Source organism: Micrasema longulum, unplaced genomic scaffold, assembly GCF_059751315.1.
Source record: "Micrasema longulum isolate JH-2025_06_02 unplaced genomic scaffold, ASM5975131v1 h1tg001135l, whole genome shotgun sequence".
Taxonomy (NCBI): domain Eukaryota; kingdom Metazoa; phylum Arthropoda; class Insecta; order Trichoptera; family Brachycentridae; genus Micrasema; species Micrasema longulum.
The window spans coordinates 429,218-452,564 of record NW_028278323.1 but is presented as its reverse complement, the minus strand read 5'-3'; the positions used below and the strand labels follow the sequence as shown (position 1 = coordinate 452,564).

Below are 23,347 nucleotides of genomic sequence, written 5' to 3'. Positions count from 1 at the left end.
AAACAAAACATTACAGTGAAATAAGGTTTTATTTTTTTATAAATATCAATGGTAAAAGATTAGAAAACATTTTTCAAACAACCGTAATTGTTCAAGGTCTTTTATTTTAAAAAAATCAACAGATGGAAGAATTGAAGAAATGCATATGTTCAAGCATAAGCAGAATACTGAATGTTACACAGCGATCACTTATTTCCAGGTCTAAGCCGTGTAAATATTAAAATTTTTACATTCTTTTCACAAAAATATTTTTCATCTCCTCTGTCGATTCTCATCATAAATTTGACAAATCAGAACCAAAATTAGTATGCATCGTCACCTACAGAATCATCATCTTAAATTTTCAGCTACCCAGAAAAACGTGGGTATTTTATAAACAATACATTAAAAAAATATTAAAACATTATACTTTATTCTAGCATTTTTAACAGAGATATTATGTACAAGTAAAGACACATCCTGAATAAGGAAGTTTTAATGATGTATAATTAAACAGACACGTTACAAGCATGAACTAAACATTCGACATAGTGGACTTTAGTTATGATACACAAAAAAATGCGAAGTACAGAAACCAATATATCGTCTCATTTGGATCAAAATTTAAATAGATAATAAAAAATATTTTTTAAGTAAGATATTCACAACTTTAAAAACATGGCCAGTGTTGTAAATGTTGCAATGAGCTACACAGAAATAAGAACTAAGGAAATATGTACAGTAAAACCTTGTTTTTACAATTCCTTGATTTTACATTTTACGCTTTTTACACCGAAATGTTCAGGACCCATTTTTCTTCAAACATTTTCATACAAATATTCCCCCAATTAACGTTTTTTACATTTTTCATAACCCCGGTTTCATGCTTAAAAAATTTCGAAATTCTTCTGATGTGTCGAAAAACAGGTAAACAACTAATAAAAGATAAATTATTGTCTTAACCTAAATTCAAAGCAGGCAGTGTAATCGACCTTTTTGTCTAAGTCTCTTCCTTTAGGGTTAGTCTTAGTTTGCATTTGAACAAAAACATCATATTGACTTGTACAAATCATGATACACAGATGAAAACCGTTTAGAAACAATAAAGTTATAATATCATTAAACTGCGATATTTAAAACATATCAATAGAAATATTTAAAGTTATAAAAAAGATGATTTAAAAGCCGCGAACTATATGACAGATGTTTTTAGTGATGCCTTAGAAAAAAGTGATACTGTATAAATAAAATTTTCCAACATTTAGGGGAAAATTATTTCATGTTATTTTATGCAAACTCAAAATTCTATTTTCGTTTTTTTATTATTTACACTTAAAATCATTTTTACATGCTGTTTTCAAATCAAATAGAAAAACAGATTACATAATATTGTTTGAAAAAAATATAAAAATATTTGTAGCTAACAATTTCCACTTATCACCGTTTTTACAATTTTTCTGGAAGTATATGTACACTATTGTATGAAAACTCATTTTTTTTTTTATGAAATTACCATTTTTTCCATACATTTTTCATTTCCTCACTTTAGCGTTTTCCTCAGTTTTACACTTTTTTTCTTGCTCCCTTGAAAAAAGTAAAAAGGGGGTTTTACTGTATGTATATCTTTCTCATTCGAGAATTGTGATTTGTTATATCTTTATTTATAATTATTGAGGGCAATGCAATATTTGCTAAATATGTGATGCGATTAGTTCGGGAATAACTTATCTTTTTATTAAATAAATAAATTACACGTCAGTATTGTCACATACAGAATTCAACTAAACATTGTTTGCGTGAAACAAGAGTAAAGTTTGGGAAACGACAGAATACATTTTTGTGCAGATGTGGTGGGATGCAAAAACGTTTGAATTTGGATATTATTAGTTTAATTTATTGCTGTATTTTAGGAAAAATCAATAAATGGACCAAAAGACAAATGATGTATGAAATAAATTGTGCATTTTCCAACTTATTTGCTATATCAGATCGTCACCCCTAGATTGTAAAACTCATAACTCACGATTTTGTCGAAAATGAGATTTGAATACCATTTAAATGTTTAAACTATTTTACATCTTCGGTGACCTCGAAAATGCATAAGATAGTTTTAGATGATTAGACATCAAAATTAAAACCTCCAAACTCCATCACGTTTATAAGTCAAAATGCAATACTCGTAACTTCTTTATTTCTGGCCATTTTGTATTGAAATCTCTTAATTTTCGCGCGTCTTGTTCATTGCTACTATTTTTAATTGGTTTTTTATTTTTGCAAATAAAAAATATCTTATACAAGAATGGGCGTCTAAAACAGCTTTGTAAAATGTTTATGTGAATTATTGGGGCAAATCAAATATCTATATCAACATTCTCAAATGCACTCCAAAAAACTAATCATTTGACAAATGTATTAAAATCGAAGCTCATACTATCATTTTTTTATATACAGTAGTATTGTTTACTTATTTTTTTATTGTTATTGTTGAATTTTATGATGTTTAATTACGTAAAGTAAAAAGCTTGAAACTTCGTGTTTGTTTTCCTAAAGTTTAAATCTCTTAACTCCGTTTATTGGTTCTAAAAAGGTAATGGAAACATAAATAATAATAAAAATTAAAAATTATCCTACGTTTATAAGTAAATAAAAACAAAACGTGTTTTGGAAATATCCTTGTTCATCAAAATAATAATTAAGAAATTACATTTTAAGTCTCTCCTGAAAAGTTGCTGTCCATGGAGTTACGAGGTTTACAGTTTGGGGTGACGATATGTAATATTGCAATACTGCATAACCTCAATTTTTGATTACAATATTTGAGTTTGTCCAAATGTTCGTAGACAAAAGACTCAGTCAGATGAATCTTTTCACAACAACAAAGGTTGCAGCTCTTTAACTTCACTAAAATCAACAAATGGAAGAATTAAAGAAATTTGGATGTTCAAACATAGGCAAAATGGTGAATGTTACACAGTTTGTCAAGTGGCCACTTAAACCAGCCAATGACAGGTCATAAGTCCTGTAAATGCCTAGACTTCAATATTCCCTTATTTAAGGTATTCTTATTATTTTTATTATTATTATTATTATTTTGCATAAATTCATTCTAGGGACTACTTTTGGAGCCTTTAGTTTTAAATTATGAATTGATATTTTTACTCTGAACAATGATAATATTGCTCTAATACTGTTAACATTGTAATTTTTTGCTTATTTAATTTTTTTTTAAATTTAAACCGTGAATAGATCCCATTTGATTATGAAGGGCGAGAGTAACAGTGATAACTGAATTGAACTGCGCTGAAATGTGTTACGATGCCCTGTGGTCCTTTTATAGGTCGTGATCCTTTGTTCTTGGTGTCTATGGCGGGGATGCAGTTGATGCGCTCCAGAATGTCCCGTGTAAAAATGCTGGCCTTGCACATTATAATATAAAAGTCCGAGAAGTAGCTCGTTGTGAAAGTGAATAAATGTATGGAGGAAATCATAAATTAAAATGTCAACAAATGTTTTCTCAATATAATTTAAACGTTATTCCTGATTTTTTAAAAACCTATATTGTATTTTATTAGACGTGTAATAAATATACCTCCTCATTCCCTTTTCGCACCTAATGGTGCATAGGGCACTGCATTGGTACACCAATTGCAGCGTATATTGATATTTTTTATTTTTTTTATTACATGAAGGTAAGATGATCAGTCTTACGCTTCAGGTACCAGTCCAGGGACTATGAAATATTCCAGTGTAAAAACACCCTTTTAAATAAATATTTCATATCAACCATGTCGGGAATCAAACCCGAGACCGCTTGCATGGTAGGCAAGCACGCTGACCATTACACCACGAGGCCGACAAAATAAATATACATCAAACATTAATATTGTTTCTTCTGCCACCTCCAACTGGTATAGGACCTGCCCTCCATCAACGAGCAAACATTCTACAGATTCAAGTTGTGAATGTGATGGTTGAAACTCAAATCTCTGATCTGTGAGTCTGCCCGCTAACATTCAAGAACATTTTATGGCAACAATATGTTGCATAGAAAATGATTCTTTTTTTTTTATGAAAAAAGGTACCTATATTTTGTAAGTAAAATTGAGATTTAAAAATGAGAAAAAATCTATGTTTCCTAATAATTCTTTACCCTGATGATAATATACCTACTTATAAATATTTTGTACATCAATGAACCAAAATTAATTTGTAACTATAATATATACAAAGTTATGTATAAGAATTTCAAAATTTCAGCTTCCAAAGTAAAAAAAATTATGAAATGTCTCCTTATAAATTATTTTATCGTTGTTGTTGCTAAGATTAAATAAATTAACCTACGTACATAGTACATCTATCGGCTGTAGTCTCTAGAAAACTTACAATTTTTAAACGCCATTCTTTCAAAATCAATAAAAACCACAACTTTCTCATTTTCATGTCAGATTATGCCTCTTAAAATTTTATACTAATCTTATGTAAACTGGTACTCATATACTGACAAAATATTTAAGTAAAATTTGTTACTTTTTTCGACTGATTATTTACTTTATTTTGAATAGTGATTTTTAAATAACGGCATTTTAAAATGGCAAAATGGTGTGATTTTCTTGCTTTTCATCAGGCTACAGCCTTAAAACATCATGTATAAAAATATGTAGAATTTATGTAAACTCTCATCATACGATTTATGTAAAAATAGAAAATTGGCTGGACTCTTCATTGTCATATTTGGCTGCTCCTTTGTTAACTAGTCTAGCAAGATCGCCTGCGTCATAACCGATGAGCTGCTTCAGATCGCAGACAAAGCGATAGACGAATCTGAAAATAAATATTAAAATTTGATGACCTCTTAATACCTGAAACAAACCTAGGATGCAAAAATAGAGAGAAGTTAACAGAGCCATATTCTAAAATCGAATTTTCTTTACGCAAATGTGTATATTTGTATGGAAATTTGAAATATTTTTGTCGATAACCTGTAATTGAACATATATAAAAAATAAATTGAAATTAATATTTAAATTATCACATAAAAAATCAATTTTACTTTATAGACAATTGCCAGAGTGATTAATATTAAATTGAAAAATCCTATTTATTTTTATTTATTTATTTAGTATTTCACAGTTTTAAAATGTACAGAGTTTATTTGTTTCAGGTCCCGACTAGCTAGGAAATTCCTGTGTTTAGGAAGGACCTTATTTTATTCATGTGTTTTTTTTATTTTTAATTTCATTAAATGATGCTTAATAAATTCAAAGAATAATAATAACAATATAAAAAATCAATATAAATTTAAATTAGAAAACATGCAAGTAATAATAATAAAAATTGAATCATAAAAATAGATTAGAAAATATGCCATTAATAGTAAATAAATGAGACACAATTATTATAAATTATAAAACATACCGATAATAATAAAAATTGAACCACAAATACACATTATAATATATAAAATGAGTAATTAAGAAATTAAACAAAAATATAAATTGGAAAACATACCGATAATAATAAAAATTGAAGAACAAAAATAAATTACAGAATATACCATTTATAATTTTTTTTAAAAATAAGATACGGTTAAAATACTAGTTTTAAAAAGAAAAAAAAAACAAAAAACATATGTAAATGAATAAACATAAAATATATACGTGAATATGGAAGTTAAATACCAAATGGCTATATTACACGGTGTGCAAAGTGATCACTAAACACAGCGGATGACAGATAATAAGCTCAGTAAATGCTTAAATAAACAATCAAACCTTTACGCTGTTTCTCTGTAGGGGTAGTCAGGGAGGATAGAACGCCATATCACTATGTATTTGCATACAGACCTCGCTTCCTCTACATTCATACATCTTCTCATGCACGCACGCCGATTATTCCTACTTTTGACATATCCATCTTCAAGTATTTGATGTACTTGATCGTGCCATGTCTTTTTAGGTCTTCCTCGTTTTCTGCATCCATGAACATTTGCATCGTAGACCCTTTTAGACGTTCTTTCGCTGTCCATTCGCTCTACATGTATAAACCAACGCAGCACCCCTTTCTTGATAATGCATAAATGCTTAGACTTCCATATTCTCAACAGCTTTATCTCTGTTAAAAAAAAATCTAATATCGATATCAATCCCGCCACAGAAAAATGCAGAATTTGTCTAAAAAGATTTAGACATACCCAAAATTCTGTTAACATATTTTTTTCTAATTTTAGATAAAAATATTGATGTACATAATGTGTTGATTTGATACAGAATGACATTTTTAGAATGTTTCTCTAATCAGTGTTGAAATATTATTATTATATTAATTTTAAGCGAGCAGCTTAAAGCTGATATGCTTAAATCTATTTTTTGGTTTTGAATATCCGTCAAAAATTGTTATGGTTTACCTTTTTCCATGAACTTTGGATATCATATCACCGTCATAATAATAGCGCAGTGCTCGGGATAATTTCTCATAGTTCATGGTGGGCTTGTGTTTTCGCAAGCCCCATAACCGAGCCACTATCTCAGGTTCCTGGAGTTTAAACTCGCCATTTGTACCTAGAATATTAATATCACTAATTATTCAATAAGAACTTCCACTCGTCAAGGTGCCTACATACACACTCGATTTATTTCAAATAAAACACTTGGTAATTTTTTCCAGGGAAGAGTTTAATATATTAACACTACTAGTTGCAGGTATTTATTTATGTATACGCCCTATGGGCATTTTTATGGACACATTTATAAATAGAAAATTATTATAAAAAAGTAGAAAGACTCGATGGTTTATAGTAGACTTTGTGGGGGTGGAAGCGGGAGAGAGGTGTTTATAATTGATTTTGATTCATTTGATTGAGTGATCTTTTGAAAGAAGACAACTTGTTATCAAAGAAATCTAGAATTATTCTGAATTACCCAATCAGGTGTCAATATAAACTGCTTATATTAGTTAACTTACTTAAAATAAACGTTTATATCGACACCTGATGATGGGTAATTCAGAATACCTGGAACTAGTAGTGTTATATGTAATATATTAAACTCTTCTGTGGTAAAAATTACAAAGTGTTTTATTTTAAATAAATTTAAAATGTCTTTCCACAAAGTAAATGCTGAAACAATAAATAATACACACTCAATATTAATCACCGGCACCTGATAATCACCAAATATACTAACAATTTATTAACTTTTTTAATTTACTGATCTTCCTCATTGATGTAAAAATACCATCTTAAATGTTGTGTTGTGTCTAAGTTCAATTTATACCGAAGAAATCTGAAAAACTTTGCTTGGAAACAGCACCAATTAGAATTTTAAATGTTGTTTCTAAATTTCACTTTCAAGGTACCATTTTGGAAGCGTTCTTGTGATGGACAAACAAACACACAAACAGTAAAACCTAATTTTTAAATTCCTCAATTTAACGTTTTCCCGCTTTGTACGCCAAAATGTTAAAGTCCCAATTTTTTCCATACATTCTCATTAAAATATCCCCTCAATTAATGTTTTTTTGCGTTTTTCATAACCCCGGTTTTAAATTGAATTTTTTTCGAAACTCATTTGATCAGTCAAAAGACACCGAGCCGCGCGCCGCCGCGTTCGCCCAAAATAGTAAATAAAATCAAGGTAAGTAAAAAAATGTGTAAATTGTTGTCTCTAACTAAATTCAAAGTAGATGCAGTGTAATTGACCATTTTGTTTAAGTGTCTCATTTTGTCATTTTACTAAATTGTGACATGCATTTGACGCATGTTTAGGAAGAATAATGTCTTTACATCAATAAATTACGATCAGAAAGTTTAAAAATTTGGCAATAGAAATATTATTTGAAGTTATAAACATAATTTGGAAAGAAGATTGTTTAAACAGTTATCATAAAAGTGTAAAACAGTTTTGCAGCGATGTAAATGACAGTTGAATTTCGGTGGTGCCATATTTAAAAAAAAGTGATACCATCTAAATAAATTTCCCAATATTTAGGGAAAAAATCATAAAATGTATACATTTTATGCAAATTCAAATTTAATTTTCGTGTTTTTAAGGTTAAGTACCTACATAAAATTATTTAAACGTGTTTTTTTTAATACCTAAAAAAACACATTGTGGTATTGATTGCAAAATACTTTTTTTAAATGAAATTTTTCTGCAGTTTTTCATTTCCTCACTTTGAAACTTTTGCTGCTCCCTTGAAAAAGTATATTTTCAGTTCAATAATCTAGATTACATACTAGCAAAACTATCCCATTTGATTGTCTTATCGTAGCCATATTAGCCAGTTGTATCTGTCCGTTATAACCACTACGGCTCACACTGGCTGACATGAGAGTGATAGAGGCATTACTTGATACTTACCAATCCACTGTATAACTTGGGTATGATCCGTGCTAGTGAGAAGTTCCAAAAGGAACTGCCACAGTTGTATCTGTCCATTATAACCACTACGGCTCACACTGGCTGACATGGGAGTGATAGAGGCATTACTTGATACTTACCAATCCACTGTATAACTTGGGTATGATCCGTGCTAGTGAGAAGTTCCAAAAGGAACTGCCACAGTTGTATCTGTCCATTATAACCACTACGGCTCACACTAGCTGACATGAGAGTGATAGAGGCATTACTTGATACTTTAGCTTCAAGCGGAGTAGCCTGCATCATAAAAAAACAATTAATTAATAAAAACATAATATTATTATCTGCGCAAGCAACTTAGCATTTTCTATTTGACTCGATTTATTATATTGCATCAATATTATTACATACAGGACAAACTCAATTACGAAATCGGATGACCAATCCAGTGCAACGATCTGGAGTACCTGTATTAACTTTATTCCCGCTATAGAGAAGTGAAGAGCGCAAGAATATGACCCACCAAGTTCGGTATTTTATGCCTGTTTATTTATTTATTAAGGAAATCATACGGTCTTTATATAAAACAAGGTACAAAAGAACAATTAAAAAAAGTAAGACCAATTACAGATTTCACACTAATTTATTATGAATGCAGGAGGAGAGGGGAAAAATAATTGAATTCTAAAAAAGTAAAAATATGAATATTAAATAAAAAGTACATAAAAGGGAGAAGACATTGTATAGCTCCAAACCCTACATTCCTCCCTCTCTCTCTGCTTCCATGAACATTTAAATTTCTTTGTAAAAATTCACAACCAACAATAATTTATTAGATACAGGTAGTAGATGTATACATGAATAAGTATAAATTAAGAGTTGAAATCAAAAGTTAAAATTAAAATTAAAAGTTTAAATTAAAATTAAGAAGTTTGAATTAAAAGTTAAAATCAAAAGATAAAATTAAAAATCAAATTAAAAGTTCAAAGTCAAGCAGGAGATAAATTTAAAATGTCTGTAACAGATCTGATAAAAATATGGTATTTACAATGTAATATGCCGATGTCACTAAAACTGTCACTATAGGTAATCTGTTTTATTTTAAAATAATAAGTGGAAGACAGTCAATCATTAGTCAATGTTAATTCGACAGATCAAAACCAAAATGGCATGCATTGTCTGTCATACACAGAATTCCAATCAAATTTCCGTTACCCAGGAAAATCTGGGTAGGTGCTGATAAATAATTATGTAATAAAAAATATTTTGAGTTTGTCCAAATGTTTGTGGATCAAGACTGGATTTTACCCCTAGGGAGTTATGAATATTAACATATTCCAGCAGAGATGGACAACGTTTTAGAGAAGGGATTAAGAAAGTCTAGGTATTTTTAGGGCTTACACACTGAGTAACCTTCACCATTCTGCCAATGTTCAAACATCCGTATTTCTTAAATTCTTCCATTTGTTGATTGTTGTGAAAGTAAAAAGCTAAAACCTTTATCGATGCGGGTGAGATTTGTGTAACTGAATTAATTATCTACTTTAATTTTATTCTACTTTATCTTTACATCTAATTTTTATTTTCTATTTCTTAATCTCGTATTTTCTACTAAAATTTATTTAAGTATTAAAAAAAGCCGGAATTAAACTTTCCATCTTTATTTTATTTATTCATATTTTGCTCTTACAAACTATAATTAATAAAAAAAAAAATGTGACCTCACTGGGGTTACCCGTGCCAAGGACACTTAACAATATACTTTTTAAAAATGTTTTTACATTTGAGAATAAACAAAGAAGACTAACTTAATAAACAGAGATAATTAACAAAATATTCAGACAGTTTTCAACACTACATATTTATGTTCATAATTAATTTTTGTACATCTATATTATTTATATTACAAAACGCTCAATGAAAATAACAAAAACCTAACATAAGCTATACACTTGTGGAGCAGTTGATTCAATATTGGTCTATTATGTCTTGATTTCACTTTCACACCATAGATTTCATATATATATATATGCCATGCCTATATGGGTTTTTTATTTTATTTTAATAAATACATATAGTGATATTTGTAATAAAAAATGTACTAAAATGTAAACAAAAAGATTGTTTATAAATAAATTCACTTACATACTAGGCAACACTTGATGATATTTCTCGATATTATCGAAGTATAAAAATTAGCTTATTTACCTGCTCTAAAATGTTCTCCATCTCTGTTGTAATATGTTATGCATGTAATGTTAAAAGTTGGTAAATCTATTTTTTAATGATTTAACTTACTTTGGGTTTTTTCCTAATAGCTACTGGACTTTTATTTTGAGTGTCCGTCTCATTAGGGTCTTCATTTTGTACCACAGCTGCAAAAAATAATATTGAAAACAAATGTCAACGTTTTATAATTACAATAATTAAAAACATTACGGAGTCAAATTAATAAAATAATAATATTCCTTACCAATAAATTTACAGTTTCTCAATAGCTCCAAGTGGGTCCAGAATAGGTCTCCTGGATCTGATGGACATTTTTCTCTAGAAGAAAAAATAGCATAATTACCACAAATAAGTTTTTTTTTTAAAAAAGGAATAACCTGATAAGCCTCTGCTTTAGAGGCTTGTCATTGATTTATAATTAACAACATTTATTTTATTTAAATAAATGTTGTTTATTATAAATCATAGCCACCATTTGTGTAGAGATAAAAAGAAGAATAATAACAGGTAATAAAGCAGAGCAACAACAGAAAGACAAAAATCACTGTGTACAAAACTATTTGAAATAAGATTACCTTGACAAAGGACGTTAAAAATATTATCATTAACAATAGAATGTCGGCCTAGTGGTGTAATGGTCAGCGCATTTGCCTACCATGCGAGAGGTAGGTCTCGAGTTCGATTCCCGACATGGTTGTAATGAAATATTTATTTAAAAAGGTGTTTTCACACCAGAATATTTCATAGTCCCTGGACTGGTACCTGAAGCGTAAGACTGATCATATTACCTTAATGTAACAAAAATGATCAAGATACGCTGCGATTGGTGTACCAATGCAGAGCCCTATTCACCATTAGGTGTGGAAAGGGAATGATGATGAAAAATAGAATATGAATATCAACAAAAACCTACCTTTTAAGTGTCCTAATGTTTCTAATAAATCGAAATAAACAAAATACGAAATAACCAATACCTCTATACTGAACTTTAGTAAACTCATAATAGAATTAATAAATACATATATCCAAGAAAACAAGTCACAATAAGTAAACAATTTACATTTCTAACTGGCATCATCAACCAAAATATTATTGTCACACAAAAGAGTGAGCCTGTTGTCATTATTTTGACAGCAATCAATATTGGTTGATAATTTACCATAGACAATAAACAACTGATAGACCTTAAACTAAAATAAACATTGACTGAAATCATTTTTTTTTTTAATTTAATTTTTTTAAAGAAAATACCATTAACTAACAAAGAATAATAAATAAATTTTGATTGATTTAAAAAAAATATTATCAATATGAATTGTACATCAGCATCTGAGAAGTCATTTGATGTAATGAACTTAGTCAATGCAACTCAATACATAAATAATACATCTACAAAAATACATCATTCCGAGTCACTAAAGACCAGCAGGTCAGGATACAATCGGAAGTAATCGGTGTCCTGGCTGTTACTAACCTAGTGGCAGTTTTGATGGGAAACTCGAAGGATCGCTTGAAGCACTAAAATGAGACAAAACATCGGGGTCTACTGGGGGCTCTAACGTCGCTTCTAATGCACAATCATCCAATAAAAATATGCCACTGATAACAAAAAACGAAGCTCCAGCACTCCCAGCAAGACCAGCTGTATTTATTTTTCCAGAAGACAAATCAATGTCTAAAACATCAGATTCCACGCTAAAATAAAATGTGCATACAACCCAACAGAGATGGGTGTAAAAGTTACAGGAATTAAGTGAATCAGAAGTGGAGGCATTTTAATTCACCCAAGTTCCCAAAACTAGCCAATAATCCGGAATTTTCAAGTGCTGGGCTGAAAGCAACAGTATCGTCTCGCAGGCTTCCGTGCATAGCCATTTATGGTCTTGAACAAAATACTTCGACAGAGGAAATTACCAACACCATTCGCTTACAAACCCATACTGAAACCATCCTGTCAGAGGGAGACTACAGTTAGGGAGAAATTGAGTCAGTGTTAAAAATCTCATGTCTACAAAAACGTAGAAATAACATTGACTATATTTATGTTTTATTTACTAAATGCCTCAATTGATGTACCATCGTTACTGGAACAAGTGGAATTCAATGTTCCGATCCGCCGGTTGCGAAATAATAATGTGCTGTTCCTTGATCAGCGCAGCACAAACTATGGCTTGCATGCACCAATGTCCCGATTGTGTCACATTGTAAACTCGAGACAAGATCTGGACTTTTTTGGTGTAAGTCTTTCTAGATTTAAACAATCACTAAGATAGAACAGATCTTGTCTTGAGGTAGTAATTACTATTAATTTTGTTGTCCCAGCTTTTCTTTTCTTTATTTGTACTATTTCAATTGACGTAGTTATGCAGAAAATAGCCAGTCCGCAATTTTGAAAAAATTAGATATTGGCGTTTTTGGGTGCAGTAAGGTCAATTCTATGTTCTGCTAAAAACAGACAGACCGCTTTCATACAAAAAACTGTAATAATCACCTTCTGAAAATAGTGTCGATCACAAAAACGGCAATTCTCAATTTGCAAAAAACACCAACAGCACTAGAAAAATCGGACGATATTTTAAAAATCATTAAAACTGGTCAAATACATAATTGGATTCTTGTTAGAAATATTTAAAAAAAACTAATCTGTTCATTGCTTATCATTTGTCAAAGTCAAAAACATTCCAACTGTTGTGTAGATTTGATTATTCACTCGTTTCATAAAGGTGCTATTATCTCAGTTTCACTTTTCTATGGCTGGCTGCTTTTTGCATAACTGTGTTCATTTGTGCCTGTGGGTATTATAAGGATTTGCCATTTTTTAAATTGACTAAGTCCGTTAATAAATAAATAAACATGAATTTAAGAGGAAAAAATATTGGCTTGTAAAATATTGTTTTTGTCGGTTACAATGTTTTGGCAATCACGGCTCGATATGACAAGTTCATTTGTCCGCCTGTCTTAATGATGAATAGCATCTTTAAATATTTTCTTTGTTAAATGAGCATTTGTGTTGCATAAGTACAATAAATTCGGATAACTTACTTAAAATCTTGAAGGGACAAGTCACACAGTTGCTTTCCAGTTATGGACCAATCGTAGAGCTTAATTCCCGTCAGATTAAACTGCCTTACAGCCCACTGTATCCAATGCCTCACTTGTGGAATTGACCTGAAGAAAATATATTATATATACAATATTGTAAAACACTTTTACAATACACATTATATACAACATCACCAGCGCTGCTAACGCTCTGGCGGCCGTAGAAAACACTTTTATCTCGCGTATTTTGTATGTAAACATGCGAGATAAAAGCTTTATCTATCGCCGCGAGAGCGTGTGGAATACCAGCCCAGCGCATTTTATTCATATAAATTTTCTGATTGATAAATACAAATTTCCTAGTTCCTTACCAATACTTGGGGTCTTCTGGTATTCTCAGCCTTGTCTGGTCCGCCTTGAACTGCGCGTCCACCATCCACTTGGCCATTCTGGACACTTGGCCCACTCCCGGCTGGGGCGCGATCTCGACCTCCCCCAGAGCCTCGCCCCCTGTCTCCTCCGCGGCGGGGCTCACCATCAGCTCGTCCCCGCCCGCCCCCCCGATGAGAATGTCGTCGACGTTTTCAACCACATCGCCCACCTCTTCCATCAGCTGGGTTGCTGGGCTCATGTCGTCAGGATCTAGAGATAAACAATCAAATATTTATTCAGTTGGTGATAGAATTCCATAATTAACTATTTAACAGCCTTAACCCAAATTACATGTTTTGATTTACATCTTCCAAACTTAATGAAATATTTTCTTTTTTAAGATAACAAACTTTTTTTTTTTTTTAATTATATTTTGAATCTTGCAATAGCGCACACATAAACATATTCTTATGTGTGCTCTAATAATAACAATGTACATATTTTTCATTTATAAGTTGTTAAACACATATTTTTTAACCTTCTGTTTGAATTCTGATACAGTAAAACCCCTTTATTACGTTTTTCAAGGGAGCAAGAAAAAAATGTATAACTGAAGAAAACAGCAAAGTGGGGAAATGAAAAATGTATGGAAAAAATAGGAATTACATAAAAATATAATTAATTTGCTACACTGTTGTGTAAATATACTTCCAGAAAAGTTGTATTAACGCTGATAATTGGGGATTATTAATATTTTTTTACATATTTTCAATGCAATTTCATTTTTTTTTCATTTCATTTATTTATTTAGGTATTTAGAACATTACAGAAAAAAGACCCAATTCATTCTAAATACAATAGATCACAAATTACAGTGGATAGTTATGTTATTAAAATAATATAACAAAATGTAATTTGAGTTTGTCCAAATGTTCATAGACAAAAGACTGGATTTCACCCCCTCGAGGGTCATTAAAATTAACAAATTACAACAGGGATGGAGAATACCTTTAATAAAGGAATATGGAGGTCAAGGCATTTACAGGGCTTATGACCTGTCATTGGCTGGTTTAAGTGGCCACTTTACACACTGTGTAACATTCACCTTCACAACAATAAAGGTCTTCTTCACAACAATAAAGGTTTCAGCTCTTTAACTTCACTAAAATCAACATATGGAAGAATTGAAGAAATATGGATGTTCAAACATAGGCAAAATGGTGAATGTTACACAGTGTGTAAAGTGGCCACTTAAACCAGCCAATGACAGGTCATGAGCCCTGTAAATGCCTTGACTTCCATATTCCCTTATTTAAGGTATTCTCCATCCCTGTTGTAATTTGTTAATATTTTCAATGATTTCATCAAAAATATTTTTTCCAACAATATAATGTAATCTGTTTTATTATTTGATTTAAAAACAGCATGCTAAAATTATTCTATGCGTAAATAAAAAAATAACAAAAATAAAAAAAAAAATTTACATAAAATAATGTACAATATTTTTTTCTCTAAATATTGGGAAATATTATTTATACGGTATCACTTTTTTTTTATGGCATCACTAAAAACAACTGACATAATAGATCGCGGCAAAATTATTTCCACTTTTATGTCAACTTTTTAAACCATCTTTTTTATAACATTAAATATTTCTATTGTTACATTTTAAACATTGCAATTTATTGATACTAAAACTTTATTGTTTCTAAACGTTTGTCAACTGGGTATTATGATTTGTAATAAGTCAATACGACGTTTATGTTTAAATGAAAACTAAAACTAACCCTAAAGGAATACACTTATACAAAAAGGTCAATTACACCGCACCTGCTTTGAATTTAGGTTAAGACAATAATCGATCCTTTATTAGTTGTTTACCTGTTTTTATTCTTCATGCGCGTGGCACACGCGGTAGCGCACGGCGGCACCATTATTACGACATAATTTTTACTTTTTGACACATCAAATGAATTCCGAAAAATTTTTAACGTAAAACCGGGGTGATGAAAAATGTACAAAACTGTGATTGGGGGAATATTTGTATGAGAATGTATGAAGAAAAAAACGGGAAAAAAAGAGGGAAAACGTAAAATTGAGCAATGTAAAAACGAGGTTTTACTGTAAATGATTCACGCACTAATAATGTGCCTATTTGGTTATAAATTATTGCATACATACCTTCTAGCGAAGGCATTTCCATAAAGGCAAGTCTATCCTCCTTAGCCATATGAAGAAATTCTTCGTCAGGTTTGAGCACATCTACGATATTAATCCTTTTTTGGTTCGGTCGTATCTGAATATTGACCTGCACTAAGCCCGCCCTGTCAATACACTGCTCCACCAGGGTTTTATGACTCTCCAACTGTTAAAAACAAATGTATTTTTACCATCTTCTAAATATTAGACATACTAAAAATCCATTTACCAAAAAAATAGGTATTCCTTAAATGTTAATATCATCTTACAAACAAATTATTGTTTTTAGTCAAAACTAAGAATACGCATCGTACTAAAACATAAACAAAACATTTATATCTAGTAAAAGTTTTTTTTTTTTATGAAACAAAATGTATTAGATAAGAATATTTTTGATATTTGTATATTTATTTTTTCCCCACAAGAGACCCAATCAAAGTGGTGAATTACAGCATAAACCCCCAGATTTCAGAAAAATCATATATATTATATGAAAAAGTGAGATATGAATTGAAACTTATTCAGAATACAATTGATTACAATAATAGGGGAATATCACATACTACGAATACCAATAAAAATATATGAAATGGTTTAGAAAAATTTATTATATTTTCAAAATTAATGAGGATATTGTGGAGAAATATTTTCATTTTAAAAAATAAATTATTAAAGAAATGTCCCTACAAAAATGTGACATGCTTGGCCTTGATAATTGTGCAGTCAAGATTTATGACGATGTTCTTTTTAAATTTAAAGAGACACAAAAAAGTTCAAAATTTACCTGAATCATGGCGTATTAGGGGCATGACCAATGTGATGGATACATACAATTTGTAGCAAAAAATGTTTTTTTACACATCAGTATTTCAGACTCATTAATTAAAAATTGACAAAAAAAAGTAATATTTCCTCATTGTAACATTGTCAGTTCAAAATAATATAGCTTTGTTTGTGAGAATCTGACTATCAAATTATTGGGTTTGTTGCAAACGGAACAACCTCTGCTTGAGTATTGCAAAGTTAGCAATCTGCAAAATTAAATTAATTAATTCACTATTGTTTCTTGACATACTCATCATTATTTCATCACTAGTTACATATAAAATATCTGACTATAATAATAATTTGAAACAAAAAGGTTGAAGCTATTATTGTATCAGTTTTTTTTGTGATTGCTCAAAATAAAGAAAGATAAGTTTTGCCAGGTTTACAAATAGTACCCTCATTTGTGATCTTACGCAAATCCATTACACCATGGGGGCCCATAATTATATTCGATATTTTAATCATTTTTGAAACATTGGTAACCCAATAATAAAAGAAATCACCGTTATTTTTTTAATAGGAACTCAATCACTTCTAATATTTCTATTTGCAGAAAAAAGTCAGACTGCAAAAAATAAACAAAGACACGGTAAAATAAAAATATTTTTGAAAAAAAAAATATTGCAAAAATAATTATTTGAATACCATTTTGGAGTCCTGAAGCCAAAACTCATAGTCAGATAGATCGGTCCCTATTCTCTGCTCCAGCATCACTCTAAGCCGAGATAAACTGGTTCTAATATCCATCAGTTGTATGAGGACATTATCTGGAACCAAACAAATTGTATAATGTTGAGAATATGTATATACATTCTTAAGAAATCCATTATGCAACAAAACAAACATATAAAATATGCATGTATGGCAAATTTTAAATCATCATTAAAAAACACATGATTACTATACTAACCAGATGAGACAACATGACTTATATTTTAAGGGGTTTTAAAAATTATAAATAAACAAAAAAAGACTGAATGGTCCAGTCAATTTCAACAAAAGAACAAAAAAATATATATTCCTCTCATAAACATCAGAAATAACTGATATCACACATAAAAATAAAAATAAATGCTCATAGGAAAACAAATTTGAACAAAGTTAGAGCAGAATTAAGAATTAAGCAAAAAATGGTAAGAAAAAACTGTATGTAAGTATATTGGTAAGTATGAGTGTCAGAATTTTTTCAAAAACTAAAAAATAATTGTAACACGACAGGCCAAATAACAGCAACGAATCGGCATACAATCGGCATTTAAATATAAAACCCTGAGCAAGAAGCCAGTATTTTGAACACCACATAATAGCTGCATGATCATACCGGTTTTCTTGTCAATAAAAAATTGAAAATTTTAAGAGAAATACAAAAATTTGTTTATTCAAAGAATCGCCCCTCACTAGCAATGTATTTGTGCCATCTCTGGCAATACATGAATACTGTGACGGTAAAATTATGCGTCTTTGGACCGAAACCATCCATCCAACCAATTTTGCATGAATTTGACCAAGTGTAGCCCGGCTAAGCTAGGGGCTATCGACCGCCGGAAAAAGTGATAATCAGAAGGGGACAGATCTGGCAAATACGGCGGGTGCGGTAGCAGATCCCATTTCAGTGTTCTGATGATGTCCTGGGCGATGGAATTGCGACAGCACGGAGTGTTGGCCGGCTGTAATATCACTCATTCGTGTCTCGTGTCCCATTCTGGCTGTTTTTCGAGCAACGCATGATTCAAATTGATTATTTGTTGTCGTTAGCGATGCCCATAGACAGTTTCACACATTTTTAGCAGCTCATAGTACACGATTCCTTTTGGGTCCCACCAAACGCAGCCATCTGTGTTTGAAACCCGGAAACTTAATTGCGCCTAATAATAGGGATGATAAAAATTGTGGAATTTACGCAGTATCATTTTTAGTGTATCTTTAACTATATACCAATAAACACTTACCGTTAGAATCTACAGCATCCTCATCCAAAGCACTGCTCTCCACTTCTTGGTCTTCTGAATATACTCCGTGGATTTCATCAGCCTGACCAGACAAACCTGGGAAAATCCATTGTTTTTTCAATTTATATGACACATCTTAAAAGGCCGGGTCATAGTAATAAGGCAAAGTCGCTGATATCAAAAGCTCAAGTTATGTCGTCGCTTTATTCGTAAGTTATTTTAATATTGTTTTATTTTTTTTATTATTTTACTTATAATACAGATATTGTATTATGTGAAAAGGGTGTTAAATACACAATATTTCAAAATATACACAGAGCAACTCACACAAGTCCGACTCCTCGACAAAATGTGACATGATGTTATTGTCGGTGTCCAGAGCTATTAGTCTCCCGTCCACCAAGCGATACTGCTGCGCTACATCATCAGGCACCTCCAGCTTAATCGCCTGCGGGGAGAGCAGGTCCTGCAGTTTGTCGTCGGGATCCATCTAAGAGAAGCAGCAGTCGTTATATTATTCCCTTCAACGTATCCGCCAGAACAACCATTCCAGTTACATAGATTTATTTAATTTGTGAAAAATTGACATTTGCCTTACAAATGATCGACATTCTGTAGTAATTGTATATGTATTATGATGGTAGAAATTTGAGACGCTGTAATCGACAAAATGAAAATTTATTTATTTATGCTTTATAAGTTTGATTCTTAAGATCTTAATATTCCGTATTTTTTATTTCACTTCTTGTACATACAAAGCGTGTGTTGTAACACATTTTCTAGGATTAAATTTCATATCTCCCTGCTATTATTTTACGTGATTGTGATAAAAATGACGGGATGTAATTTTAACCACACAAATGTATTATTTCATTTTACCAACACATACTTTTGATTGTAGGGGTTAAACCAATTGATTCAATATCTTCCATTACTCAATTTACAGGATAAAACAAAGCTTTTGAAAACAAAACAAAAATTAAGTATTATCAAACCGTCAACTGTCAGAGTGGAGTATGGACTTAGTAAACTTTGTTGAGCATGTTTAACATGTGAATTATAACCAAAAAAAGAACATCGAATGAATAATCCTATGCGAACGAGCAGTTAAAAGCATGGATCGTTTTCACAGGCAACTTTAAAGTAGAATTTGATAACATATTATTTACTTCCGAGAAATGGAGGCAAATGACCATGTCAACACAATTTGTTCAAGGATATGAAGACTGAACTTGTATTGTAATACAGAGATTTCAACAATGTCTTACCGAATAAAGTAATGAATCCAAGCTGGATTATACTTTTAAATTAGCGCTCAATCAGCACACGAAATACAATTAGTTTATTACAAGTTTGTTTTACAACAAAGTACGAAAATTATACGCGGTTGAAATTGAACGACGAATTACAAATTTACAGCTTCCACTTCCTACATGGAAATCATAGACGATTATTAAAAAAAATCTAAATTCCATTAACCATAGACTAAATATAAAAATTAACCCCTTGCCCCACAATTTTTTATCGTACAATTATTTAATTTTTGTTATATTTGTTTTACTTCGTTAATTTCAGAAACTTTATATATCTGCTATTGTACACGTAGGCTCAGAGGATGCAGAAAATGAACAAAAATATTTTCTTATTCTTTGAGATATTATGTAGATTGTTATTTATAAGTTAAATAACAAATAAAACGTTTTACACAATTTAGACATTTGAAGACAAAAAAGTCTTCCGTATTACAGACCACCGCATTTTGATGGTACCTCCACACTCTTACCACAAGTCGTTTGGCAAAAAGCTTGGTAAGCGTACTCAAGCCAAACGTTCACATCCGCATGCTTGGAAATGTGGCAATTAAACCTCAATGTTCATTAATTCAAATATAAAATATATCTTAATTAACTATGACTTTCTTTGATCTGTGTACAAATAGTACCATAAATAGTTCGCAAAGCAAGCCAAACTCCCGATCCACCAACACCAGAGCTGCTATTCCGAAATCGTTGCTACAGCGAGTGTTTTGAATGTGCGCTATCAAAGCGTTCTCTGCGGCTGCAAGAGCGTTCAGAAAAAGGCGGTGTTAGATGTTGGATTCACCTCCCCAAGCGTTGACGGATGCAAGCGTGTGGAGTACCTTTATCTTTTCCTGTCTGCAGCAATCTGTGGCAAATAGCATAAATATTTTTTATCTATGCGTATTGGTTTTAGTATTTATAGTCTGTGATTGGTTTGCTGTGGCATCTGTGGAAACCGGCTGTCAAAAAGTCAAAACTAAAGTTTCGGGGATTATAAATACACGCTTGAATTGTTTGACTTAGTACCTTATAAAAAATACTATAATGTTATTCTTCTCATTTTTCAAGTCGCTAGTCGGAAAAGATGTAGTGGTGGAGCTCAAAAATGGCCTAAGCATATGCGGAACCCTTCATTCTGTCGACCAATATCTCAACATAAAATTATCTGACATCAGTGTTACAGATTCCGAGAAATATCCACACATGCTCTCCGTTAAGAATTGCTTCATTAGAGGATCGGTCGTTAGATACGTACAGTTACCAGCCGATGAAGTAGACACACAACTCCTCCAAGATGCCGCTCGCAAAGAAGCTGCCGTTTCAACGAGATAGTCGATTTGTTATTTTAAAGTTAGTGTTAAGATAAACAATATGAAAGAGAAACTTAACAAATGATGTTCGTTTACTTTTGTGCATTATCAACACTTGGTATGATATGTCTTTCAATTCAAATAATCTGATTTGCTACTTCTGAAGCAGATATCCTTTTCTGGTGTTTAATTTTTGTTAATCCTTTTTCAATACATTTTTCTACCCCTTAAATGTGTTTTAATTTACTGTAACAATTAAGTTTGATCAAAAACCTATTGAGCATATTAAAATACATTTTTTAAATCAAGAAATATCTACTATCCCGCTTAAATCTGATGAGAGATTGGTAATCTTGCTTCAATATGTAAGTTACCAACCATAAAATACATACATATTGTAAATGGGGTCTAGAATTTCTACAGTCCATGCGCTCAGTAGCTGCAAGACTCCTTATAATCTAATGCCTATTTTTTTAATGAGTTTTATATTATTTTAATATCATTTAGTAAATGGGGACTAGATTACTTACCGCGCATGCGCTCTGTAGCTGCAAGACGTGCTGTAATCTAGCTCCTATCTGTTATAATTGAAATATATCATAATTGGAAAGGAGGAGCTAGAATCCCAATTATCCATGCGCTCTGTAGCTACAAGACGTACTGGGATATTTATTTACTGTACAGCGCCCTTGAAGTGATTTTCACAAGAATGGCGCTATATAAATTATCTAACTCTAATAATAGAATCTCTTGGAGTATGTATGGTTCTATAAAATTAAAAGTATCCCCAAAATGCATATCAATATGGTTTGAGCGCCAACCTACAAACGTATGTTGATAGTTCATTGGCATTATTTAACAAATATTGCATTGCCCTCAACAATGGGAAATTGTATTCAAAAAATGTTTTCTTGCGCCTGGTAAAAATTAGAGCATTAAATTGTACTGCAAAGTTTTTTGAATATGTACATAAAAAATATTTTTAAAAACTCGCTATTTTGAACGACGTCTCTAGTCCACATCAACCAATGATAAGAGAGTTGTGAAAGATATCCGGTTAACTTACCGTAAACGGACCAATTGGCAGAACTGGGAGAGAATAAGCAGAAAAGGACCTCTGACGTCACATGCGGAGTAATTTCAGAAATACATAACTTAAAAAAGTCCTGGCGCTGATAATACGATGTATAAATTTTTTTTTAAAATTTGGTTTAGTTTAATTGCCTATTAACAAATAATAATAAAAACCACTGAACTTCCTCATTGGAAATAATGATACAGCAAATCACAATACACATGCAAACATAAGTGTGAGAGTGATTTACATATTCCCTTGCTTCATATCCGTGCATTAAAAAAAAAAATATATTATTTCAATTTTTTGATGAATGAAAATGAACAGCATTTATAACGAGCGAGATCATGAAAAGTACTTTTTATTTTATACCGAAATGTATTGGAATTGTTAAGGAGGGAACTATATAAAAATAATAAATAGGATTTTTTTCTGTCTTCATTTTTGTCAAAAAATATACGCATAAGCGACGCGCACACGTCCAGCAAATCGCTATTGTCAGGGTCCTGTCCTTGTGTGTTCACACAAGGACAATGCAGCAGCGGGTGGTGGTGGGGGCAATTATTCTGCGGAGATAGCCTGTCTCTCTACCTCGGTGGCGATATCATTGGAAATTTTGCATCCAACAAATTGCTGTTTACACGAGGACAAGTCCTGGGACATGGCAATATTATATTGTCTACATGTGAACGGCCTTTAATTCACA

At 31.3% G+C, this 23,347-nt stretch overlaps 2 protein-coding genes across 3 annotated transcripts; one reads left to right on the top strand and one right to left on the bottom strand.

Annotated features, from left to right (window-relative positions):
* Window positions 1-2,474: 2,474 nt before the first annotated feature.
* LOC148276871 (DNA-binding protein Ets97D-like) lies at window positions 2,475-20,397 on the bottom strand. Of its 2 annotated transcripts, XM_088233651.1 has the most exons (12): window positions 20,224-20,397; window positions 19,283-19,445; window positions 18,956-19,051; window positions 17,652-17,773; window positions 16,161-16,344; window positions 13,979-14,249; window positions 13,608-13,733; window positions 10,810-10,883; window positions 10,635-10,711; window positions 8,477-8,633; window positions 6,383-6,536; window positions 2,475-4,800 (listed from the first exon to the last, which is right to left on the bottom strand). In XM_088233651.1, exons 2-12 carry the CDS (start codon window positions 19,443-19,445, stop codon window positions 4,668-4,670), a joined length of 1,557 nt encoding a protein of 518 aa, XP_088089777.1. In that variant the 5' UTR covers window positions 20,224-20,397; the 3' UTR covers window positions 2,475-4,667. The 2 variants fall into 2 exon arrangements, 1 of the variants encoding a protein (XP_088089777.1); XR_015823640.1 differs by lacking the exon at window positions 2,475-4,800 and having other exon boundaries at window positions 6,397-6,536; window positions 8,337-8,633.
* Window positions 20,398-21,185: 788 nt separating this feature from the next.
* LOC148276870 (U6 snRNA-associated Sm-like protein LSm2) lies at window positions 21,186-21,798 on the top strand. Its single transcript, XM_088233639.1, has one exon. The coding sequence runs from the start codon at window positions 21,301-21,303 to the stop codon at window positions 21,586-21,588; it is 288 nt and encodes a 95-aa protein (XP_088089765.1). The 5' UTR covers window positions 21,186-21,300; the 3' UTR covers window positions 21,589-21,798.
* The last annotated feature ends 1,549 nt before the right edge of the window (window positions 21,799-23,347 follow it).

Coding starts and splice junctions, on each gene's coding strand:
- LOC148276871 (XM_088233651.1), bottom strand. CDS start 19,445: ATGGATCCCGACGACAAACTGCAGGACCTGCTCTCCCCGCAGGCGATT. Junction 10,884..13,607: donor TTGTCCCTTCAAGATTTTAA/GTAAGTTATCCG, acceptor TTTTTCTTCTAG/AGAAAAATGTCCATCAGATC. Junction 8,634..10,634: donor CTATTAGGAAAAAACCCAAA/GTAAGTTAAATC, acceptor TTTATGATGCAG/GCTACTCCGCTTGAAGCTAA.
- LOC148276870 (XM_088233639.1), top strand. CDS start 21,301: ATGTTATTCTTCTCATTTTTCAAGTCGCTAGTCGGAAAAGATGTAGTG.